The 16,043-nt window shown below is 37.9% G+C and overlaps 1 protein-coding gene across 2 annotated transcripts in view; it reads left to right on the top strand.

Annotated features, from left to right (window-relative positions):
- Positions 1–16,043, top strand: part of ABCB7 (ATP binding cassette subfamily B member 7) — a gene marked incomplete at its 5' end in the record, with an annotated part of 139,583 nt that overhangs the window by 91,887 nt on the left and 31,653 nt on the right. For both annotated transcript variants that reach the window (XM_082681369.1, XM_082681368.1), the window contains 6 exons: positions 115–203; positions 296–383; positions 1,259–1,433; positions 2,339–2,496; positions 3,058–3,221; positions 3,381–3,510. In XM_082681369.1, the coding sequence (XP_082537495.1) occupies positions 115–203; positions 296–383; positions 1,259–1,433; positions 2,339–2,496; positions 3,058–3,221; positions 3,381–3,510 (804 nt within the window). The remainder of the gene's footprint in view (positions 1–114; positions 204–295; positions 384–1,258; positions 1,434–2,338; positions 2,497–3,057; positions 3,222–3,380; positions 3,511–16,043) is intronic.

The raw sequence follows: 16,043 nt of genomic DNA, 5'->3' as shown, positions 1-16,043 counted from the left end.
CAACTTTATACCAACATATTTTTTAATTAAAATCTTTGCGATTTGCTAATGTATATTATAAACTATTTGGCAAGAGCAATGACTGTTTCTCATTTCTTCTTTTGCCTTCTCCAGTATTATAGATGTGGTGCCCAGTTTGCACTGGTGACCCTTGGGACACTTGGTGCATACACAGCATTCACAGTTGCTGTCACACGGTGGAGGTAAGGTATCCCCCAGAGGTCAGTCAAGGTTCAGAAATTAGTTATGCTTCTGTAGCAAACATTCCATGCCTATGCAAATCTTTGTCTTACAGAACTAGATTTAGAATAGAGATGAACAAAGCAGATAATGATGCAGGTAACGCTGCCATAGACTCGCTGCTGAATTATGAAACTGTGAAGGTAATATGTTTAATTTTACTTTCCTCTTCCTTTCACACCACACTAAGGTTTGTTCTGCCATTTAATTGAATAGGTGCTGTAAGTTAGAGCTGCAGATTAGTATAGGATCTCTAGGTATGATGAAATAATTGTACTTTATTGTTTTTCTTTTGTTTAGAAATTGCCCTTTCTACCACATTTTTTGTGTGGCACGATCGGAATTTTACCTTCTGAATTAATTTATAAGTAGTGACAGTATGGTTAGCATCTTGATTCAGAATGCACACTAAGTTCTTGACTCTATCCCTCATACTGCCTAGCATAGTGTTTTTCACTAATTCATTTCATAATTCATTCATAATTCATTTCACTACTTCATTTATCTGTTCATTTTTCCATTTAACAAATATTACTGAATGCCTCTTGTGTGCAAAGCGCTATGCTAAGTCCTGTAATGGGGGAGGGTGGTAAAAACAATGATTACTGTTTGATCCTTGCCTCCCCAGAATTTGCTAAGCACTGGGAGAGTTAAAGTAAAGTATGCAAGTGGCTACATGAGAAAGGTGTAATGTGGTGGGGGCAATGAGAATTGTCAATTCAGAGTCCCAGAGGATCAAGGCAAGGCTTTGTGAAGGAAGTGCCATTGACAGCTTTTTTAGATCTGGGTTTAAATTAACTAGGCATTCAGTAAATGTTTGGGGGATGAATTTTATGGACTTTTCAAATACTGTCCATTGTGGAAAACTGCAGGAGTACCATAGTCCAATATATGGAAAGTCAGTTTTTAAAATGGTGTATGCAGTACAAAATTGTATCCATGAAAAGGATTCTAATCACTTAAGAGATTAAATTCCAATTATAGTTGTATGTAGTTACTATTTTTATGTATTTTGTAGTATTTTAATAATGAAAATTATGAAGCACAAAGATATGATGGATTTTTGAAGACATATGAGACTGCTTCATTGAAAAGTACCTCTACTCTGGCTATGCTGAACTTTGGTCAAAGTGCTATTTTCAGTGTTGGTTTAACAGCCATAATGGTGCTCGCCAGTCAGGGAATTGTGGCAGGTAATGGATATGTGGTTTTCACATTAGTCTATGTTTTACTTAACCTTTATAAAGATTAATGAAATAAATGTGTATATTAGTCTCATAAAGCATATTCAATAAGGTGCTATAACATCCTTGGAGTACTTTCATTTTTGTATCAGAATATGTTTTCTTGATTACATGATGATGTTTTTTTTACTTTCCTTTGTTTAACACTACAAGTTTAGCACTGGTTCTCTCATTGATTGGGATTACTGTTTGTGGGGCTACAACCTGATTCTTTTCGGAGTAACTTTCTTTTTAGCATCTGATATTTCTAATTTCTCTTGTAGACCTGGAAAGAAATGTAATTAATTTAGTATTTAGTCCAAAGGACTAAAATGCAAGCAGTCATATAAAAATTACTAGTAACCTTTTAACTTTTCTATTAGTTGTTCATTGCAAAACATTGCAAAAGTAAATAATATCTGTGCCTCTTTTCTGTAACCTGCTTGCTTAGTTAGGATTTATTCATTCACTGAGACCTTAATACATGGTTTATCAATTCCCAATCATGATATCCATTTGCTCCAATTTTTTAATTTATACTTTAAAAAACTTCTATTTTACATTACAAGGAACTTTCTTAGGAAGAAAGGAGAGATTTTCAGCCTTCCGTTTCTTTCCTCACTTAAGCCATTCTCTTTTACTTATATATTATGTGTCGTGTATGGGTGGGCTTTTGCCATTCCAGTTAGCATATATCTAGTTCCCTATTTTCCTAAATCATGGATTAAAATGCTTTGGAATTTGAGTAGGCCTAAGAGTTGCTGATTATGTACATTTTGAACTGTATTCCACAGTAGTAAACTGTAAACTTTTCTATCTTAAACTGGAAAGTTCATAACATCTAAATTTTTTTTTTCTACCAACTGCATATTAAGGTACCCTTACTGTTGGAGATTTAGTAATGGTGAATGGACTGCTTTTTCAGCTTTCATTGCCCCTTAACTTTCTGGGAACTGTATACAGAGAAACTAGACAAGCACTTATAGATATGAACACCTTGTTTACTCTACTCAAGGTAGACACCCGAATTAAAGTAAGTAACCTATTTAGTACCTTTTTAAAAGCATATAAGCATCATCTCATTAATGGTATTATTCCGGGGGAATATTTTTACATTACCATATTAGCAAACTAATTTCTCTTTTGCAGGAATTGGGACTATCATGTGTATTAAAAGGCTGTTACAGCTTTTACTTCTGTGTTTAGAAACCTTACAGTATTAGCAAAGAATATTATACCTAGAAGCTAAATTTTGTTAACTTCTATATTTGTACTTGCACCTGATTTACTTTTGCTAATAATGATATAAAATGTGATTGCCTCTCCTCACATTGTCAACCTCCTTTCTCCCCTGCCCACCATCCCTCTTTACCCCCAAAACAAATTTATCAGAAATCAAAGCATTCGGGATTTTTACCCTTAACAGTGAAGAGTGAAAAAACATTTTTAAAAGCATGCTTAGAAGTGGTCTAACTCCACTTATAAACCTCCTCCTTTCCCTTTATTTTCCTTTTTCTCTCTGTGAATTAGAAAATTGCATAGCTGTACTCTAGGAGGTGTGTAAAGTGGCTTTTTCTTTTCTCTTCCCTGCTAGGACAAAGCGATGGCATCTCCCCTTCAGATCACACCACAGACAGCTACGGTGGCCTTTGATAATGTGCATTTTGAATACATTGAGGGACAGAAAGTCCTTAGTGGAATATCTTTTGAAGTTCCTGCAGGAAAGAAAGTGGCCATTGTAGGAGGTAGTGGGTCAGGGTAGGTAATTTAGTTCTTTATAAAATTCTGCATTGTTGATTGCTGACTCCCATTGTAATATTTTTTTATGTGTCATAATAAAATGATGACTGTGGTTTAAAATAGGGGCTCCCTAATGCCAGTTGGAGCTACATAACCTTTCATTGTCTCCTATTTCAGGAAAAGCACAATAGTGAGGCTGTTGTTTCGCTTCTATGAGCCTCAAAAGGGTAACATTTACCTTGCTGGTCAAAATATACAAGATGTGAGCCTGGAAAGCCTTCGGAGGGCAGTGGGAGTGGTACCTCAGGTATTTAAAAAAAGAAAAAACTTATTTGGGGGAAGGTATATTGGGTTGGTGGATCTTTTACTAGAATCATTTGAATCCAGAGAGTCAGTATATGCTAATTAAGTTGGAAGTGTTAGGCCCTACAGGCCATATTCTGTTACCAAAAAGACAAAAAAACATGAATTCAAAAATCTTCATGATGGGAAGATTTTTTTAAGCCTTAGGAAGATAGCATAACATAGAGGAAAGAGCCCCGACTGGAGTCAAATAGAACAGAATTGTAAGCCCAGCTCTAACCCATATACATTGTATGGCCTTGGGCCTGAGTTTCCTCATCTGTAAAATAAGGATACCGTTTTCTTGTAGGACAGAATTATTATGGAGTAGAGATAATATGTGTAAAGTACCAAGTACAATGTCCATCACATAATTGTTCAGTAAATGAAAACTATTATTTTAATTTTGAGCAGTTTTTGGCAGAGTAAATTTATAAAAATTACAAAGCAGTCTGGCTGCCAACTTCAAGTTGCTATGCCTTGTTCCCACAGTACCAAGCACAGTGCCCGACCCATAGTGAGCATTTAACAAGTATTTGCTGAGTGACTTTAGGGGGAAACATAAGTTCAGAGTAAGATCTGAGAAGGTAAGAAGGAGGTAGCCTTACAGGATGTGAGTTTTTCTTATAGTGAAAGCCAATAGAGAGACCTGGGAGTTAGTTGCAGCCTAGAATCAGAACCAAATCCCTGGGAGAACTGTAAGAAAAGGATCAGACAGTTCCTTTTATGTAGCTTGTAAAAGGTCATCAAGTGATCTAACACATGCCACTCTGCCCTGTCCTCTCTTTCACTGAGAATCCCAAATTTAGTGTTCATGAGTCACTTAGGGAGATTATCGAAATTCCAACTCTCTTTCACACACCTTGGTTCTGGTTTAGGAGGGCAGTGGGGGCCCCAGAAACCTGCATTTTTGAATATGCCTTCTAGGTGATTTAGGTGATTCATAGACTATATGTTGAAAAACACTGACCTAAACCATATATGAAGTGAACTGAATTCTGGGCTGTTCCTGCTTAGGGCTCAGTGTCCTCATCCATTCTCTTGGGCTGTATAATAATTACCCTCATCGTTTTGAAAAAGAAAATGTTTTATTCACTAAGGAAAAATATACATGGTCAATAAATGAAAGAAAAGATACTCATCCTCATTAGAAGTCTTAGTAATTAAATCAACAATGGGATACCATTTATCACCTATTAAACTGCTGAGGATTTTAAAACTCATAGTATTTAGTTTGGGCAAGGCTGTGTGAAATGGCTAGTCTGTTTTGCTGGAGGAAGCATACAACTTTCCTGATGAACAAATTGGCAGTATGTAGCAAGAGTCTGAAAAATATTTATACCCTTTATTACAGTAATTCTGCCTCTAGGAAGTTTTAGTAAGGAAATAAACAGGGAAGTGAACAGATTTTTCTATGCTAAACTCATCATAGTGTTATTTATACCAGCACAAGTTGGAAACACTATAAAATCCAGTATTAAGTAGATGGTTAAATTATCAGCATAGGATCAAATGTCATACAGTCATTTTTAAATATCATGTTTGTAAAGAGTATTGAGTGTCATAGATAAATGCTCAGATACAAAGTTTGTTGAAAAAGAAGTTACCAAACAAAATGTAATATCTCAGTTTTATAATACTAAATGAATACATTATAACAGAAAAAATATTGGAGGAAATACAGCAACATGTTAATAGTAGTTATTGCTGGATGGTGGGATTATGGATTATTTACTTAATTTTTGTTTTACCTTATATTTTCTATTTCCCTTTTTTTAATATCTTTATTGGAGTATAATTGCTTTACAAGGGTGTGTTACTTTCTGCTGTATCAAAAAGTGAATCAGCTACACATATACATATATCACCATATTTCCTTCCTCTGCGTCTCTCTCGCACCCTCCCTATCCCACCACTCTAGGTGGACACAAACCACCGAGCATATCTCCCTGTGCTATGTGGCTGCTTCCCACTAGCTAGCTATTTTACGGTTGGTAGTGTATATATGTCCATGCCACTGTCTCACTTCGTCCCAGCTTACGCTTCCCCCTCCCTGTGTCCTCAAGTCCATTCTCAATGTCTGCATCTTTATTCCTGTCCTGTACCTAGGTTCTTCACAACCTTTTTTTTCTTTTAGATTCCATATATATGTGTTAGCATATGGTATTTGTTTTTCTCTTTCTGACATACTTCACTCTGTATGAACACACTCTAGGTCCATTCACCTCACTACAAATAACTCAATTTCGTTTCCTTTTATGGCTGAGTAATATTCCATTGTATATATGTGCCACATTTCTATGTCCATTCAACATAAGACACTTATGTTGCTTCCATCTCCTGGCTATTATAAATAGAGCTGCAATGAATATTGTGTTCCATGACTCTTTTTGAATTATGGTTTTCTCAGGGTATATGCCCAATAGGGGGATTGCTGGCTCGTATGGTAGTTCTATTTTTAGTTTCTTAAGGAACCTCCTTACTGTTTTCCATAGTGGCTGTATCAATTTACATTCCCACCAACAGTGCAAGAAGGTTCCCTTTTCTCCACACCCTCTCCAGCATTAATTGTTTGTAGATTTTTTGATGATGGCCATTCTGACTGGTGTGAGGTGATACCTAATTGTAGTTCTGATTTGCATTTCTCTATTGATTAGTGATGTTGAGCATCCTTTCATATGTTTGTTGGCAATCTGTATATCTTCTTTGGAGAGATGTCTGTTTAGGTATTCTGCCCATTTTTGGGTTGGGTTGTTTATTTTTTTTATTTTTTTGATATTGATGTGCATGAGCAGCTTGTATATTCTGGAGATTAATCCTTTGTCCCTTGGTTCATTTGCTAATATTTCTCCCATTCTGAGGGTTTTCTTTTTCATCTTGTTTATGGTTTGCTTTACTGTGCAAAAGCTTTTAAGTTTCATTAGGTCCCATTTGTTTATTTTTGTTTTTAATTCCCTTTCTCTAGGAAGGGGGTCAAAAAGGGTCGTGCTGTGATTTATGTCAAGAGTGTTCTGCCTATGTTTTCCTCTAAGAGTTTTATACTATCTGGCCTTACATTTAGGTCTTTATCCATTTTGAGTTTATCTTTGTGTGCGGTGTTAGGGAGTGTTCTAATTTCATTCTTTTACATGTAGCTGTCCAATTTTCATAGCTCCACTTATTGACAAGACTGTCTTTTCTACATTGTATATTCTTGCCTCCTTTATCAAAGATAAGGTGACCATATGTGTGTGGGTTTATCTCTGAGCTTTCTATCCTGTTCCATTGATCTATATTTCTGGTTTTGTGCCAGTACCATTCTGTCTTGATTATTGTAGCTTCGTAGTATAGTCTGAAGTCAGGGAACCTGATTCATCCACCTACATTTTTCTTCCTCAAGATGGCTTTGGCTATACGGGGTCTTTTGTGTTTCCATGCAAATTGTGAAATTTTTTGATCTAGTTCTGTGAAAAATGCCATTGGTATACAGATTGCATTGAATCTCTAGATTGCTTTTGGTAGTATAGTCATTTTCACAATAATGATTCTTCCAATCCAAGAACATGGTATATCTCTCCATCTATTTGTATCATCTTTAATTTCTTTCATCAGTGTCTTACAGTTTCCTGCATACAGGTCTTTTGTCTCATTACATAGGTTTATTCCTAGGAATTTTATTTGTTTTGTTGCAATTGTAAATGAGAGTGCTTCCTTAATTTCTCTTTCAGATTTTTCATAATTAGTGTATAGGAATGCTAGAGATTTCTGTGCATTAATTTTGTATCCTGCTACTTTACCAAATTTGTTGATTAGCTCTGGTAGTTTTCTGCTAGCATCTTTAGGATTCTCTGTGTATAGTCTGCAAGTAGTGACAGTTTTACTTGTTTTCCGATTTGGATTCCTTTTCTTTCTTTTTCTTGTCTGATTGCTGTGCCTAAGACTTCCAAACATATGTTGAATAATAGTGGTGAGAATGGGGAACGCTGTCTTGTTTCTGTTCTTAGTGGAAATGGTTTCTGTTTTTCACCATTGCGAACAATGTTATCTGTGGGTTTGTCATATATGGCCTTTCTTATGTTTAGGTACATTCCTTCTCTGCCTGCTTTCTGGAGGATTTTTATCATAAATGGTTATTGAACTTTGTAGAAAGCTTTTTCTGCATCTATTGAGATGATTATATGGTTTTTCTCCTTCAGTTTGTTAATATGGTATATCACGTTGATGGATTTGCGTATATTGAAGAATCCTTGCATTCCTGAGATAAATCCCACTTGATCGTGGTGTATGATCCTTTTAATGTGCTGTTGGACTCTATTTGCTAGTATTTTGTTGAGGATTTTTGCATCTATGTTCATCAGTGATATTGTCCTGTAGTTTTCCTTTTTTGTGACATCTTTATCTGGTTTTGGTATCAGGGTATTCGCGACCTCGTAGAATGAGTTTGGCAGTGTTCGTCCCTCTGCTGTATTTTGGAAAACTCTGAGAAGTATAGGTGTTAGCTCTTCTCTAAATGTTTGGTAGAATTCACCTGTGAAGCCATCTGGTCCTGGGCTTTTGTTTGTTAGAAGGTTTTTAATCACAGTTTCAACTTAGTGCTTGTGATTGGTCTGTGTATATTTTCTGTTCCTTCCTGGCTCAGTTTCGGAAAGTTGTGCTTTTCTAGGAATTTGTCCATTTCTTCCAGGTTGTCCATTTTATTGGCATATACTTGATTGTATTAGTCTCTCATGATCCTTTGTGTTTCTGCAGTGTCAGTGGTTACTTCTCCTTTTTCATTTCTAATTCTATTGATTTGAGTCTTCTTTTTTTCTTGATGAATCTGGCTAATGGCTTATCAATTTTGTTTATCTTCTGAAAGAACCAGTTTTTAGTTTTATTGATCTTTGCTATTGTTTCCTTCATTTCTGATCTGATCTTTATGATTTCTTTCCTTCTGCTAACTTTGAGGGGTTTTTGTTCTTCTTTCTTTAATTGCTTTAGGTGTAAGGTTAGGTTGTTGATTTGAGATGTTTCTTGTTTCTTGAGGTAGGATTGTGTTGCTATAAACTTCCCTCTTAGAACTGCTTTTGCTGAATCCCATAGGTTTTGGGTTGTAAAGTTTTCATTGCCATTTGTTTCTAGGTATCTTTTGATTTCCTCTTTGTCTTCTTTAGTGATCTCTTGGTTATTTAGTAGTGTATTGTTTAGGCTCCATGTGTTTGTACTTTTTACCTATTTTTCCTGTAATTGATATCTAGTTCCATAGTGTTATGGTCAGAAAAGATACTTGATACCTTTTCAGTTGTCCTTCATTTACCAAGGCTTGATTTGTGACCCCAGATATGATCTATCCTGGAGAATGTTCCATGAACACTTGAGAAGAAAGTGTATTGTGTTGTTCTTGGATGGAATATCCTACAAATATCAATTAAGTCCATTTGTTTAATGTGTCATTTAAACTTGTGTTTCCTTATTTATTTTCATTTTGTTTGATCTGTCCCTTAGTGGAAGTGTGGTGTTGAAGTCCACTACTATTATTGTGTTACTACTGATTTCCCCTTTTATGGCTGTTAGCATTTGCCTTATGTATTGAGGTGCTCCTATGTTGGGTGCATAGGTATTTGCAATTGTTATATTGACTTCTTGGATTGATGCCTTGATCATTAGGTAGTGTCCTTCTTTGTCTCTTGTAATAGTCTTTATTTTAAAGTCTATTTTGAGAAGACCTTCAGGATGGTGGAAGAGTAAGACGTGGAGATTACCTTACTCCCCACAGGTACATAAGAAATAAATCTACATGTGGAACAACTACTACAGAACACCTTCTGAATGCTGTCAGAAGACTTCACACCTCCCAAAAGGTAAGAAACTCCCCGAGCACCTGGGTAGGGCAAAAGGCAAAAGAAAAAACAGAGACAAAAGAATAGGGACGGGACCTGCACCAGTGGGAGAGAGTTGTGAAGGAGTAAAAGCTTCCACACACTATAAAGCCCCTTCACTGGCGGAAATGGGGGTAGGCTGGGGGGACGCTTCGGAGCCACGGAGGAGAGCACAGCCACAGGCGTGGAGAGGGCAAAGCAGAGAGATTCCTGCACAGAGGCTCAGTGCTGACCAGCACTCACCAGCCCAAGAGGTTTGTCTGCTCATCCACCAGGGCTGGTGGGGGCTGGGATCTGAGGCTTGGGCTTCGGAGGTCAAATCTCAGGGAGAGGACAGGGGTTGGCTGTGTGAACACAGTCTGAAGGAGACTAGTTCACCACAGCTAGCTTGGAGGGAGTCGGGCAATAGTCTGGAACTGCCAAAGAGGCAGAAAACTTTTCCTTGCCTTTTTGTTTTGCGGTACGTGAGGAGAAGGGATTAAGAGCACTGCCTAAATGAGCTCCAGAGATGGGTGCAAGCTGAGGCTCTCAGCATGGACCCCAGAGACAGGCATGGGATGCTAAGGCTGCTGCTGCAGTCACCGAGTAGCCTGTGTGCATGCACAGGTTACTGTCCACACCTCCCTTCCCGGGAGCCTGTGCAGCCCGGCACTGCCAGAGTCCTGTGATCCAGGGACAACTTTCCCGGGAGAACACACGGCACGCCTCAGCCTGTTGCAATGTCATGCTGGCCTCTGCCGCTGCAGGCTCGCCCCACCTTCGGTACCGCTCTCTCCCCCCAGTCTGAGTGAGCCAGAGCCCCATAAACAGCTGCTACTTTGACCCCGTACTGTCTGAGTGAAGAACAGACGCCCTCAGGCGACCTACACGTAAAGGCAGGGGCAAATCCAAAGCTGAACCCCAGTAGCTGTGCGAACAAAGAAGAGAAAGGGAGGCTCCCAGCAGCCTCAGGAGCAGTGGATTAACTCTCCACAGTCAACTTGACGTACCCTGCATCTGTGGAATACCTGAATAGACAACAAATCATTCCAAATTGTGGTAGTGGATGTTGGGAGCAACGATATATATATTTTTTCATTTTTCTCTTTTTGTGAGTGTTTTTGTGTATGCTTCTGTGTGTAATTTTGTCTCTATAACTGCTTTTACCATTTGTCCTAGCATTCTGTCTGCCCGTTTCTTTTTTCTTTTTTAAGTATAGTTTTTAATTTTTCTTATTATTGGTGGATTTGCTTTTTGTTTTGGTTGCTGTCCTGTGCCTTTCTTTGTTTCCTTTTTGAATTACTTTTTAATTTTTTGACTTATTTATTTATTTTTTTTGCGGTACGCAGGCCTCTCACTGTTGTGGCCTCTCCCGTTGAGGAGCACAGGCTCCAGACACGCAGCCTCAGCGGCCATGGCTCATGGGCCTAGCCGCTCCACAGCATGTGGCATCTTCCCGGACTGGGGCATGAACCTGTGTCCCCTGCATCGACAGGCCGACTCTCAACCACTGCGCCACAAGGAAGGCCCCTAATTTTTTTATTTTTAATAACTATTTTGTATTTTAATAACTATATTTTATTTTATTATTTCTTTTTCTTTCTTTCATTTTTTCTCCTTTTTATTCTGAGCTGTGTGGATGCCAGGATCTTGGTGCTCCAGTAAGGTGTCAGGCCTGTGCCTCTGAGGTGGGAGAGCCGAGTTCAGGACATTGGTCCACCAGGGACCTCCCAGCTCCACATAATATCAAACAACGAAAGCTCTCCCAGAGATCTCCATCTCAGCGCCAGTACCCAGCTACACTCCATGACCAGCAAGCTACATGCTGGATGCACTATGCCAAACAACTAGCAAGACAGGAACACAAGCCCACCCATTAACAGAGGTGCTGCATAAAATCATAATAAGGTCACAGACACCCCAAAACACACCACCAGATGCAGACCTCCCCACCAGAAAGACAAAATACAGCCTCATCCACCAGAACACAGGCACTAGTCCCCTCCACCAGGAAGCCTACACAATCCACTGAACCAACCTTAGCCACTAGGGGCAGATAGCAGAAAAACTGGGCACTACAGACTTGTAGCCTGCAAAAAGGAGACCCCAAACATAGTAAGTTAAGCAAAATGAGAAGACAAGCAAACGCACAGCAGATGTGAAGGAGTGAGGTAAAAACCCACCAGACCTAACAAATGAAGAGGAAATAGGCAGTCTACCTGAAAAAGAATTCAGAGTAATGATAGTAAAGATGATCCAAAATCTTGGAAATAGAATGGAGAAAGTACCAGAACATTTAAAAAGGACCTAGAAGAACTAAAGAGCAAACAATGATGAACAGCATAATAAATAAAATAAAAAATTCTCTAGAAGGAATCAATAGCAGGATAACTAAGGCAGAAGAACGGATAAATGACCTGGAAGATAAAATAATGGAACTAACTACTGCAGAAGAAAATAAAGATAAAGAATGAAAGGAATTGAGAACAGTCTCAGAGACCTCTTGGACAACATTAAATGCACTAACATTCGAATTATAGGGGTCCTAGAAGAAGAAGAGAAAAAGAAAGGGAGTGAGAAAATATTTGAAGAGATTATAGTTGAAAACTTCCCTAATATGGGAAAGGAAATAGTTAATCAAGTCCAGGAAGTGCAGAGAGTACCATACAGGATAAATCCAAGGAGAAACACCAAGACACATATTAATCAAACTATCAAAAATTAAATACAAAGAAAAAATATTAAAAGCAGCAAGGGATTAGCAATATATAACATACAAGGGAATCTTATATAGGTTAACAACTGATGTTTCAGCAAAAAGTCTGCAAGCCAGAAGGGAGTGGCGGGACATATTTAAAGTGATGAAAGCGAAAAACCTACACCCAAGATTACTCTATCCAGGAAGAATCTCATTCAGATTCGACAGAGAAATTAAAACCTTTACAAGTAAGCAAAAGCTAAGAGAATTCAGGGCTTCCCTTGTGGCGCAGTGGTTGAGAGTCTCGTGCCAATGCAGGGGACACGGGTTCATGTCCCAGTCTGGGAAGATCCCACATGCCGCAGAGCGGCTAGTCCCGTAAGCCATGGCCGCTGAGCCTGCGCGTCCGGAGCCTGTGCTCCGCAACGGGAGAGGCCACAACAGTGAGAGGTCCGTGTACCGCAAAAAAAAAAAAAAGCTAAGAGAATTCACCACCACCAAACCAGCTTTACAACAAATGCTAAAGGAACTTCTCTAGGCAGGAAACACGAGAAGGAAAAGATCTACAATAACAAACCCGAAACAGTTAAGAAAATGGTAATAGGAACATACATATCGATAATTACCTTAAATGTAAGTGGATTAAATGCTCAAACCAACACACATAGACTGGCTGAATGGATACCAAAACAAGACCCATACATATGCTGTATACAAAAGGCCCACTTCAGACATAGGGACACCTAACAGACTGAAAGTGAGGACATGGAAAAAGATGTTCCATGCAAATGGAAATCAAAAAAAAGCTGGAGTAGCAATTCTCATATCAGACAAAAGAGGCTTTAAGATAAACACTATTACAAGAGACAAAGAAGGACCCTACATAATGATCAAGGGATCAATCCAAGAAGAAGATATAACAATTGTAAATATTTATGCACCCAACATAGGAGCACCTCAATACAGAAGGCAAATGCTAACAGCCATAAAAGGGGAAATCAACAGTAACACACTCATAGTAGGGGACTTTAACACCACAGTATCACCAATGGAGAGATCATCCAAAATGAAAATATATAAGGAAACACAAGCTTTAAATGACACATTAAACAACATGGACTTAATTGATATTTATAGGACATTCCATCCATAAAAAACACAATACACTTTCTTCTCAAGTGCTCATGGAAGAGTCTCCAGGATAGATCATATATTGGGTGACAAATCAAGCCTTGGTAAATTTCAGATATTTGAAATCATATCAAGTGTCTTTTCCAACCACAGTTCTATGAGACTATATATCAATTACAGGAAAAAATCTATAAAACATACAAACACATGGAGGCTAAGCAACATACCACTTAATAACCAAGAAATCACTGAAGAAATCAAACAGGAAATCAAAAAATACCTAGAATCAAATGACAATGAAAACACAGTGACCCAAAATCTGTGGGATACAGCAAAAGCACTTCTAAGAGAGAAGTTTATAGCAATGCAGTACTACGTAAGAAACAAGAAACATCTGAAATAAACAACCTAACCTTACACATAAAGCAATTAGAGAAAGAAAAACAAAATAACCCGAAGGTAACAGAAGGAAGGAAATCATAAAGATCATATCAGAAATAAATGAAAAAGAAATGAAGAAAACAGTATCAAAGATCAATAAAACAGAAAGCTCTTTCTTTGAGAAGATAAACAAATTGATAAACCATTAACCAGACTGATCAAGAAAAAAGGGGGAAGACTCAAATCAATAGAATTAGACATGAAAAAGAAGTAACCTCTGACACTGCAGAAACACAAAGGATCATGGGAAATTACTACAAGCAACTATATGCCAATAAATTGGACAACCTGGAAGAAATGGACAAATGCTTAGAAAAGCACAACCTTCCTATACTGAACCAGGAGGGAATAGAAAATATACACAGACCAATCACAAGCACTGAAATTGAAGCTGTGATTTAAAAATCTTACAACAAACGAAAGTCCAGGACCACATGGCTTCACAGGCGAATTGTATCAAACATTTAGAGAAGAGCTAACAGCTCTCCTTCTCTAACTGTTCCAAAATATAGCAGAGGGAGGAACACTCCGAAACTCATTCTATGAGGCCACCCCTGATACCAGAACCAGACAAGGATGTCACAAAGAAAGAAAACTATAGGCCAATATCACTGATGAACATAGATGGAAAAATCCTCAGCAAAATACTAGGAACATAATCCAACAGCACATTAAAAGGATCATACACCATGATCAAGTGGGATATATCCCAGGAATGCAAGGATTCTTCAAAATACGCAAATCAATCAATGTGATACATCATATTAATAAAGTGAAGAATAAAAACCATATGATCATGTCAATAGATGCAGAAAAAGCTTTTGACAAAATTCAGCACCCATTTATGATAAAAACCCTCCAGAAAGTAGGCATAGGGGGAACTTTTCTCAACTTAATAAAGGCCATATATGACAAACCCACAGGCAACATCGTCCACAATGGTGAAAAACTGAAACCATTTCCACTAAGATCAGGAAAAAGACAAGGTTGCCCGACCTCACCACTATTATTGAACATTTTTTGGGAAGTTTTAGCCACAGAAATCAGAGAAGAAAATGAAATACAAGGAATCCAAATCGGAAAAGAAGAAGTAAAGCTGTCACTGTTTGCAGATCACAAGATACTATGCATAGAGAAGCCTAAAGATGCTACCAGAAAACTACTAGTCCTAATCAATGAGTTTGGTAAAGTATCAGGATACAAAATTAATGCATTCCTATACACTAATGATGAAAAATCTGAAAGAGAAATTAAGGAAGCACTGCCATTTATCATTGCAACAAAAAGGATGAAATACCTAGGAATAAACCTACCTAATGAGACAAAAGATCTGTACGCAGAAAATTATAAGACCCTGATGAAAGAAATTAAAGATGATACAAACAGTTGGAGAGATATACCATGTTCTTGGATTGGAAGAATCAACATTGTGAACATGACTGTACTCCCCAAAACAATCTATGTGTTCGAATGCAATCCCAGTCAAAATGCCACTGGCGTTTTTCACAGAACTAGAACAAAAAATTTCACAATTTTTATGGAAACACTAAAGACCCCGAATAGCCAAAACATTCTTGAAAAAGAACAAAAGAGCTGGAGGAATCAGGCTCCCAGACATCAGACTATACTACAAAGCTACAGTAATCAAGACAGTATGGTACTCGCATAGAAACAGAAATATAAATCAGTGGAACAGGATAGAAAGCCCAGAGATAAACCCACGCACATATGGTCACCTTATCTTTGATAAAGGAGGCAAGAATATGCAGTGGAGAAAAAGCCTCTTCAGTAAGTGGTGCTGGGAAAACTGGAGAGCTACATGTAAAAGAATGAAATTATAACACTCCCTAACACCGTACACAAAAATGAACTCAAAATGTATTAAAGACCTAGATGTGAGGCCAGACACTATAAAACTCTTAGAGGAAAGCATAGGCAGAACACTCTATGACATAAATCACAGCAAGATCCTTTTTCACCCACCTCCTAGAGAAATGGACATAAAAACAAAAATAAACAAATGGGACCTAATGAAACTTCAAAGCTTTTGCACAGCAAAGGAAACCATAAATAAGACCAAAAGACAACCCTCAGAATGGGAGAAAATATTTGCAAATGAAGCAACTCACAAAGGATTAATCTCCAAAATTTACAAGTAGCTCATGCAGCTCAATATCAAAAAAACAAACAACCCAATCCAAAAATGGGCAGAAGACCTAAGTAGACATTGCACCATAGAAGATGCACAGATTGCCTACAAATATATGAAAGGATGCTCAACATCACTAATCATTAGCAAAATGTAAATGAAAACTACAATGAGGTATCACCTCACACCAGTCAGAATGGCCATCATGAAAAAATCTACAAACAATTAATGCTGGAGAGGATGTGGAGAAAAGGGAACCCTCT

This window comes from Grampus griseus (assembly GCF_964374135.1).
Source record: "Grampus griseus genome assembly, chromosome: X".
Classification (NCBI taxonomy): Eukaryota; Metazoa; Chordata; class Mammalia; order Artiodactyla; family Delphinidae; genus Grampus; species Grampus griseus.
The sequence above is the reverse complement of the archived record's forward strand: the minus strand, read 5'-3'. Positions and strand labels throughout refer to the sequence as shown.